At 40.3% G+C, this 9,844-nt stretch overlaps 1 protein-coding gene across 1 annotated transcript; it reads right to left on the bottom strand.

The window, feature by feature from the left end:
- Nucleotides 1-5,364: 5,364 nt before the first annotated feature.
- Nucleotides 5,365-6,291, bottom strand: LOC100354516 (olfactory receptor 8S1-like). Its single transcript, XM_017342150.2, has one exon. It carries the CDS (start codon nt 6,289-6,291, stop codon nt 5,365-5,367), a length of 927 nt encoding a protein of 308 aa, XP_017197639.2.
- Between the last annotated feature and the right edge of the window lie 3,553 nt (nt 6,292-9,844).

Below are 9,844 nucleotides of genomic sequence, written 5' to 3'. Positions count from 1 at the left end.
ATTCTTTGTTTTCTTTTTTTTTTTAAGCTATAGGAGAAACCAACATGGTTATGCACCTTTGCTCATTTATGAAGTGATGTTATTTTTTTTTTGACAGGCAGAGTTAGACAGTGAGAGAGAAAAAGGTCTTCCTTCCGTTGGTTCACCCCCAAAATGGCCAGTACAGCTGGCGCGCTGTATGCTGTACGCCAAAGCCAGGAGCCAGGTGCTTCCTCCTGGTCTCCCATGCGGGTGCAGGGTCCAAGCACATGGGCCATCCTCCACTGCACTCCCTGGCCACAGCAGAGAGCTGGCCTGGAAGAGGGGCAACCGGGACAGAATCCCGCGCCCCAATTGGGACTAGAACCCGGTGTGCCGGCGCCACAGGCGGAGGATTAGCCAAGTGAGCAGGCCAAGAATATGGAAATTCTAACTATTCTGATTTTATAAAGCATTTTGTAAATGTATTTAATTACCATACTTTAGTCCACAATTATGTAAAATTAAAATAATAGTGGGAGCAGGCATTTGATACAACATTTAAAATGCCACTGACAATGCGTACATCCCATACTGGAGTGCCACACTGGAGTTCTAGCTCCCCTGCTTCTGATCTAGCTTGTTGGTAAAGAACACCTGGGGAGGTAACAGTACTCAAGTACTTGAGTGCTTGCCACCCATGTGGGAAACCTGGAGTTCTGGGCTCCTGGATCCAGTCTGGTCCAGTCTTGGCTGTTGCAGCCATTTGAGAAGTAAACCAGAAAATGAAATAAAAAATAAGACTTCTTTCTAAAAAAAAAAAAAAAAAAAAAAGAGTGTCAATTGTTAAATAAACTAGTCACTGTGCACTAACTTCCCATGCAGGACCTCTGTTCTCAGAGAATTGTATCATGAGACTTAATAGTAAAACTTGTTCTCAAGATCACTTCCGTTTACTGTACTAAGTGGAGAATATTTTATATCTCATAAGTTATATTTATGTCTAAGAGCACACAAAAGATGCATCATTCTTGAGTTCTTCTTTTACAATAATTAAGTTTCTAAAAGGAAAGGGGGGAGGAAGGAAGGGAAAAGAGGAAGGGGAAAAAAAGGTTGAGGAACAGGTTTTTTTAGTAATGTTGTTTTTTTTTCTTTCTCATACTAAGCATTTAACTCTTTACATAGAATAGAGCTAATCCTCTGTAAAAAAAAAAAAAAAGGTTAAGTGAAAATAAATCTTACTGAAAACCAGGACAGGGGACAGGAGAAGGAAGGGATAGAGGGGTGGAAGAGTGGGTAGGAGGGCAGGTATGATGGGAAAAATTACTATGTTCCTAACATTGTGTTTATGAAATGCATGCAAATAAATAAAGTATGCCATTGTAAAAATTAAAAGAAAAATAAGAGGAAGTGAGAGGTAGAAAGTATCATTATATCCTTAAAACTGTATCTATGAAATACATGAAATTTTACATATAATCTTTTTTAAAATTCAAGCAATACAAAAAATGACCAGGTATTAAGTGCCCTTGAATTTTCAAGAAAATAAAGATAAAAATTTTAAAGTATGTGGTAATATATCTTAACAAAATTTGAGATCTTTATCAAAATAGTTTTCATTAATGGCAACAGCAGATCCAATCTTGGTAAATTAAAATGTTTTTGAGCATTTGTCCAATCATCACCTTGCTCAGTCATGGCTAGAGTTTTTGTGGGTTCATGAACTATAACTAGGCTGACCAGGAAGAAGAAGGTTGATTGACATTTGCATGACAGACAATTTCTTTTTTTTTTTTATTTATTTTTTTTTATTTTTATTTTATTTTTTAACAGGCAGAGTGGACAGTGAGAGAGAGAGACAGAGAGAAAGGTCTTCCTTTGCCGTTGGTTCACCCTCCAATGGCCGCCGTGGCCGGCGCGGTGCAGCCGGTGCACCGCGCTGATCCGATGGCAGGAGCCAGGAGCCAGGTGCTTATCCTGGTCTCCCATGGGGTGCAGGGCCCAAGCACCTGGGCCATCCTCCACTGCACTCCCTGGCCACAGCAGAGAGCTGGCCTGGAAGAGGGGCAACCGGGACAGAATCCGGCGCCCCGACCGGGACTAGAACCCGGTGTGCCAGCGCCGCTAGGCGGAGGATTAGCCTAGTGAGCCGCGGCGCCGGCCCTGCATGACAGACAATTTCAAGCTGCTTTGATACCAGGATCCTTCTTGTGAGAATCCATCTTAAATATGTTTGTTTTTTTGGTCCATAACTTACACATTCAAAAGATATACAGTGTGCAACATGCCTGTTAGCAACAATTAGTATTTTTAAAATACTAATTTTTAAAATACTAATTTAAGCTGACTTACCTCAAACGGTAGACTTAGAAACATACCAGGGGATTCGAATTCAATCCCATCGAGGTGGCATGTACCAATGACATCTCACTAGTCCAAGTGATCAATTTCTGTTCACAATTGATCATAATGATAGGACTAAGAGTCAAAGGGATCACATAAACAAGACTGGTGTCTGCAAATACTAGCTGATAGAATCAAAAAGGGAGAGAATGATCCAACATGGGAAGTGAGATACACAGCAGACCCATAGAATGGCAAATGTCCTAACAGCACTCTGGCCTCAGAATCAGCCCTAAAGGCATGCGGATCCGGCTGAAATGCCCATGAGAGTATTTCAGGCATGGAAAGCCAAGACACTCTGGGGGAAAAAAAAAACCTAAATGAAAGATCTCCACGAGTGAGATCCCAGAGGAAAGAACGGGTCATCAAAGAAGGAGGTACCTTTCTCTGAAGGGAGGAGAGAACTTCCACTTTGACATTTGATATTTGGCCTTGTCCAAATATGATCAGAGTCAGTGAACTCAGGGGGCTTCCATAGCCTTGGCAGCTCATGACAAGAGCCTGGGGTGATTACTGATGCCATAAACAAGAGTGTCAATTTGTAAAGTCAACAACAGGAGTCACTGTGCACTTACTCCTCATGTAGGATCTCTGTCCTTAGTGTGCTGTACATTGAGATTTAATGCTATAACTAGTACTCAAACAGTATTTTTCACTTTATGTTTCTGTGTGGGAGCAAACTGTTGAAATCTTTACTTAATGTATGCTAAACTGATCTTCTGTATATAAAGAGAATCGAAAATGAATCTTGATGTGAATGGAAGGGGAGAGGGAGTGGATAAGGGGAGGGTTGCGGGTTGGAGGGACGTTATGGGGGGGAAATCCATTGTAATCCATATTCTGTACTTTGGAAATTTATATTCATTAAATAAAAATTTTAAAAAAAAAGAAGTGAAGGTAACAGAAAATTTCCCTGTTCCCTTTGAGTTTGTATTCTTAACTGTTGAGGACTGCGAAGTAAAGGAAAAATAACAACTGACAACTTGAAAGTTTTAAAAATATGTAATTTCAGAAATAAATAATCTTTAATTTTTTAATTTTTTAAGATTCATTTATTTGAGAGACACAGTTATAGACAGAGAGAGGGAAACCCAGAGTGAGAGATCTTCCATCCGCTGGTTCATGCCTCAAATGACTACAACAGCTGAAGTGGGGCTGATCCAAAGCCAGGAGCCAGGAGCTTCTTCTAGGTCTGCCATGTTAGTACAGTGGCCCAAGCACTTGGGCCATCTTCTACTGCTTTTTCAGGCCATTATCAGGGAGCTTGATCAGAAGTGGAGTAGCCAGGACTCAAACCAGCACACATAAGGGATGCGAGCACCGCAGGTAGAGGCTTAAGTTAGTATACCACAGCACCAGTCCCTCATGTTTTAATTTTAAGACTTAACAGTTTCCACCATTTTCCATATCAGTTCATATTTACCTTTACACACACATATGTATATATGCACTATCTTTTCCTAACAGATATAAATATTAAAATGTGGGATTCATGACCATAGAAGAATATATTGTCACATACCTGGTACAATTCACTGAGCAATATTTATCACTACATATGATATCCACACTATTTTTATACTCTATTTGTTAACTTCTACATATAAGAGACATAGGTCTGGCTTATTTCACTTAGCATAATGATTTCCAGTTCATAATTAGGATCATGATGATTTTAGTCCATATGCCTTTAGAAAATCAACTTTTCACTAACTCCAAGTGCTTTTCACAACCTATGGGATATTTCCTAAAATTCTGTTTGGTATTTGCCACAAGTTCTATCCAGTACTTGCCTTGCATTCTCATATTCTGTCTTTTCTACAGTGTCATCAGGAATGGCAGGCAGAGCAATTTGTATAGCAATGTGTAGGAGATACAGAAATATCTTTAATCATGGGTTCCCTCACAGTAAGGGATGGATGGCCATTTAGGAAATAGTTTAAATCAAGATAAATAAATATGTTATTTGTAGTCTCTATCAGACATGCCCACTTCCAATAATCAACTTCAGCTACCCCAATTGTTGTTGGATATCTCTACCTGTGCTTCCATTGTAGTACCAATATACATCTTTTAGGTCATTTCCTTACAAATGACAGAATCTAATTCTGATACATTAAAGCAAGGCAAAGCAAGACAACAACAAATCATTAAAATTAAATTCACGAACTGAGACCAAGTTATCAGACAGCCAGTGTATAAAGATGGTAAAGAAAACAGGCTTTGGTTATAAGTCTTGGTTTCAAATTCCAATCCCATCATTTACCTCTTTGAGTCAATTTCATTTTATTTGAAATAGGGATAACTAGAACATTTATCTAATGCATTTGTCATAATATTTGAATGGAATAATGTATGAAATTGCTTAGTATAGTGCATGACATGATGCAAATATCTAATAATAAGCTCTTATGATTCATATTTATAAATATGTCCTTTAAAAGAATCTATAACTCTAGTGATCTTATCAGCAGAGGCACTTACACAGTTTGTAAAAAAAAAAAACTGACTTCTGCCTCTCTGAATATCTCGAGTTTAGAACACTTCAGGGCAAATGATACCACATTGACCATGAAAGCATTCCTATGCCAGACGCTGTCCCAAGAATGAGTGAATAATGAGTGGAGGAGGGGACAAAGAAAGGAGGAAGTTGGGAGACTATGATGAACAGTCTCTCTTAAACTACACTGAACAAGTGAAGTTCAGTTTCCAGGTAAAATAGTAAAGATAGACTGAGCAAACCATAACAACCAAACTGTAAAATAAACTAAATATTATTACAATAAAAATGCCAAGATGAGATTTGCCTTATCCACCTAACTTTATCTGACCAGTCTAGACTGGTATCATCCTAGAAAACAACTCTCCAGGTTTTCTCAAGTATTCTTAAGAAAAAGTGTAAGCTATCTTTCTGATCCAGACATCAGACAATTGTTCTGAGTGTTCAGGCACTACTTATCGCAATTCTTTCCAGTCACTACATCATTATGACCTTGTAGTCCCTTATTTGAAACACAGGGAATGGTTTCTGAACATTCTTCTCATAGCTGCCTTTACCTCCTGGTTCTTCAGGCTATAGATGAGGGGATTCAGCATAGGAGTGATCACACTGTATTGCAAAGAGAACACTAATTCTTCAGTGACTCCTGAATTCGGCATGAGATAATGGAGTAATCCAGAACCATAAAAAAAGATCACTGCAGTAAGGTGAGAGGAACAGGTGGAAAAGGCTTTGCTTCTACCTGTGGTAGAGCTGATGGCTAGAATGGTAGACAAAATGCGAACATATGAAACAAATATCAGGAGAAAATTTCCCAAGAAATGCAGGAGGCTGGAGCACAGCAGGGTGGCAAAACTTGCAGACACATCAGAGCAAGATAAAGGATACAGAGAGGGCAGCTCACAGCTAAAGTGGTAAATATTTTGAGCATCACAAAAGTCCAAATTGAGAGCTACAAGAATATTGATGAGAGCATCCAGAAAAGCCAACCCCCATGAGCCCCATACTAGCCCTATATACAACTGTCGGTTCATCACCTGGCCATAGAGCAATGGAGAACAAATGGCAACATATCGGTCATAGGCCATCACAGTGAGCAGGCAGGATTCAGTGCCCCCAGTGCTGAACACAAAGAAGACTTGAGCCATACAGCCCCCTACTGAGATCGTTTTCTTCTCAGACAGGAGGCTCTCCAGCAGCTTGGGCACAGTGACAGAGGAATGGCAGAGATCCAGGAAGGACAACTGGCCCAGAAAAAAGTACATGGGTTTGCAGAGGCAGGAATCAACTCTGATCACCAGCAGCAGAATCAGGTTTCCCATCAGGGTCAGGAGATAAATCACCAGAAACAGCATAAAGAGCAGAGTCCGCAGTTGGGGGTCAGCAGACAGACCCAGCAGGATGAACTCAGAGACACTGTGGTTTCTCATGGCCTGCAATGTTTTCTCTGGCATATAAAAAACAAACTGGCTGAAGTCTCTCCTTAGGCCTAGAAAATATACAAAGGTTTTAACCCTCTTATCTATTCATAGTTTCATATATCATCCAAAATTCAAGTTTAGAAATAGTAAAATTCTGTAAGTCTTTAGATTCTCAAATACTGTGAAGATCTCTGCAAGACCTCCAAAAACCTTATAATTACTCCCTGTCCACTTTCCTTAGTGTTCAGGCATTAATTATTGCAATGGTTTCCAGTTCCTACATCATTATGACCTTGTAGTCTATTATTTGAAACACAATAAAGTTTCCACACATACTTCTCACACCTGCCTTCAACTATTGTTCTTTCTTTGCCTTAGAGTTTGTTGTTTTGTTGCTGATTTATTATTAAAACTACTAGAGGACATTTGTAAACTACTGATAGTGATCTAGTAGAGAGGAAAACATTGCAGGAGGAATCGTAGAAATGGTGTCTCAGAGAGGGAGGCAGTCGGGTGTTAGAGAAGAGCAGAACATGGCCTTAAGTGGGAGTGAGCTTATCATGTGTTTACATATGAGTCAGTAAATTTGCTATCAGAAAGGACACAGCTCCCATCCAATAACTTTTGTTTTCTCAATAAAGTCTTAAGTGATGTCAGTAGTAGGAAGCAGAAAGAGATAGTGGTCAGAGACTTTTAAAGACAAGTGAAAACAATGAGAGGAAAGGCAGCACACAGATAGCAAAGCCAGCTATCTAAGTAATTGTGAGAAACTGTTGATCAAATATGAGAACAGAATGATTATTCCCCATTTAAACATAATCTAAGTCTGGCCTATTCAGCTCTTGCCTGTGCCCTCATACCATATGTAAACATAGACTACCTGTCAAGTCACCAAAGGACTTTTTTTCCTTCTCTCATCTGGTAATAATCGTAAACACAAGAAAACTCCTCAGCACTACTGAGTACACCATTTTCACCCTTTCTGTTCTGCTCTTTTTACTCATGCTGAAACCAGCACAGTTTCTCTCCCTCTCCCCCTCTCCACCTCTCCCTCTCTCCCTCTCCACCTCTCTCCCTCTCCCTTCCTCCCTCCTTCCCTTTCAAATAAATTGAAAAAAATAAGGAAATAAATAAAATAACTACCTTTGAAGTTTGTGAGGACTTTAACATATTACTTACTGTGCTGAAGTCAATTACCGTGCTAAAGAAGCTCTTTCCTTTGCCCCCCATAAGAGGTTATTTAATTTTCACAGAGGAATAAAGTGATTTTGAGGAGCAGACCAAACGTCTTAAGTAATAGAATTGAACATCATATCAGAGAGAAAGGAGGGGGCACGACTTTTAATGCAGGAGAACAAAGATCAGACAAGAAGACTGAAATGGAAGAGAAATGCTTGATGGAGGAATGACAGAAAGTGGTACAAATTGAGAGAAATGCAGAGTGAAGAAAAACTATTGAAAGACAGAGGGGAAACTTTACCATATTTTTGTCTTTTCCTGGTGCAGAACACATCTTGTTTTTCTAAGTTGGTTGAATTTTCCTCTCAATGCAGGAAAATCTCACAAGAGAGAAAAGGTACCACAACTCATTAGTCTTGTGAACTGACATTGCTTTTTTTTCTACTTAAGAACTCCTGGACATAAAGAGAAATATGTAACTCACTCTTCAAAATGTCCTGCAAATAAAGATTTTCAAAAGCCTTTTTCAATTTTGATAGTATTTTTGTTCTCATCCCTTAATTAAGACTCCACAAAACTACAATGAAAAGGAAAACTTGGAAAATTCATATTCTTAACAAGTATTATAGCAACTTCTTTCATACTTCTGCTAACACGATTCCACAGTCATCTCTCTGTGACAGTTACTATGCTGCTAAGAGCACTATCCTAACAAAGGAGGCTCAGAAACCAGCCAGAAGGTTACTGAATAACAGGGTCAATAGGACGACAAAACAGGACCTAAAAGCCCAGGGGGCAGCCTGTTCAGTCCTAATTGCTAGAAAGCTCAGCCTGAAGCAAACTCGTTAGCTGAAAACGGTTTCAGGATGATTCCTCCTGGAATTACCATAGAACCTAAGTGATTTACAAGTGTTTATATTAATCTATTGTTGTCATGAATAGAACTTCTCTATATTTTAACGCATAATTATTACATAAATGGCATTCTATGAGCAATAATAATTTAAATTCACCCAATTATTTATTTTTTAATCAATTTTTCTGCATTTAAACCTGAAAAACTTCATAGCTGAAACTAAGATTTCAGTGGAAAAGTTGAACACAAATTAGACAAAGCCAAAAAGAACCTGAATACGGGAGCGGCAAGATGGCGGAATAGGAAGGGAGCACACTGATAGTCCGGGGAGAGACAGTTTAATAAAAGTGGAGATACTGCAGGTTCAAGGAAGAGTAGGGGAGGAAACAGCAGAAGAAACTCTTCCGGAATGCGTGATTCACAGTGGACCTGAGTGGAGAGCATGGGAGCCCACAGTTCGGGACACCAGCGGCAGACTAACACACCAGCGCTGGAACGCGAGGTGAGCCGAACCTCAATAGCCCGAGACCCGGCAGGCAAGCGGAAAGAGGAGACTTCAGGGAACGACCCCGAAGGGAAAGGTTCACCAGGCTAACTGTAAGAAAGAGAGAAAAAATCAGCGCGGTGCGCTGGCAGCAGAGCACTGGCCGTGGAGGCAATTGGAGGGTGAACCAACAGCAAAGGAAGACCTTTCTCTCTGTCTCTCTCTGTCTCACTTTCCACTCTGCCTGTCAAAAAAAAAAGTGACCAATATGGACAGGGGTTTCTCTCTCTCTGCTCACCTCTCAAAGGCATGCAAGGCAAAGAGCAGGCGCCATCTTGGACATACGTCATAAGCAGAGCGACCTCAGGTCTGCACCGGCCCTGAGCCTAGCAGAAAAACCTGACTAGGGGGAGGGGGTGAATTAACAGGAGATTAGGACCTAGTGACTTTGTGGTGCTACTGACCTGAGACCATGAAAAAAGAGATGGTGGGGGAGAGAACTCACAGAATTCACGTGAGTACTCTCCAGAGACGCTACAATTCCGTAACTTTGGCAACCCAGTGGGAGACTGAAGGAGAATTTGAGCCCACTCTGAGGGCAGAACAGATTCCCTGTGTGGTCCATGGGAAAGAGCTTCCGATCTCTGGCTCCTGAGGGTATATCATTTGCCTGCTAACTACCTCCAACTTCGTTCAGCTGTGTGGAATTACTTCCCTTTTGAATCAAAAAAAGAAATAAAGAAAGAGAGATCTACCACGCCTAACCTTCCCAGTGTCACCTTTGGTATACCAAACAGAGCTCTCAGGCCACACCCATCTCAAGCCTCTAAGGCTCCATCAAAAACAGACAGTCCACTTAATCTAGAGTCATAGTATAACAAGAAAAAGCACCATGGTGAAGAAACCAAATATCTCCAATATGCCGAATAACAAACACAAAAACCAAGGTAATAAAAACAAGGAAGTCACCATGACGCCCCCAAATGAAAAAGACACCCCAATTCAAGATTATGAAGATGATGAGATAGAAGCATGCAAGAAGC

This window comes from Oryctolagus cuniculus, chromosome 11 (genome assembly GCF_964237555.1).
Source record: "Oryctolagus cuniculus chromosome 11, mOryCun1.1, whole genome shotgun sequence".
Classification (NCBI taxonomy): Eukaryota; Metazoa; Chordata; class Mammalia; order Lagomorpha; family Leporidae; genus Oryctolagus; species Oryctolagus cuniculus.
The sequence above is the reverse complement of the archived record's forward strand: the minus strand, read 5'-3'. Positions and strand labels throughout refer to the sequence as shown.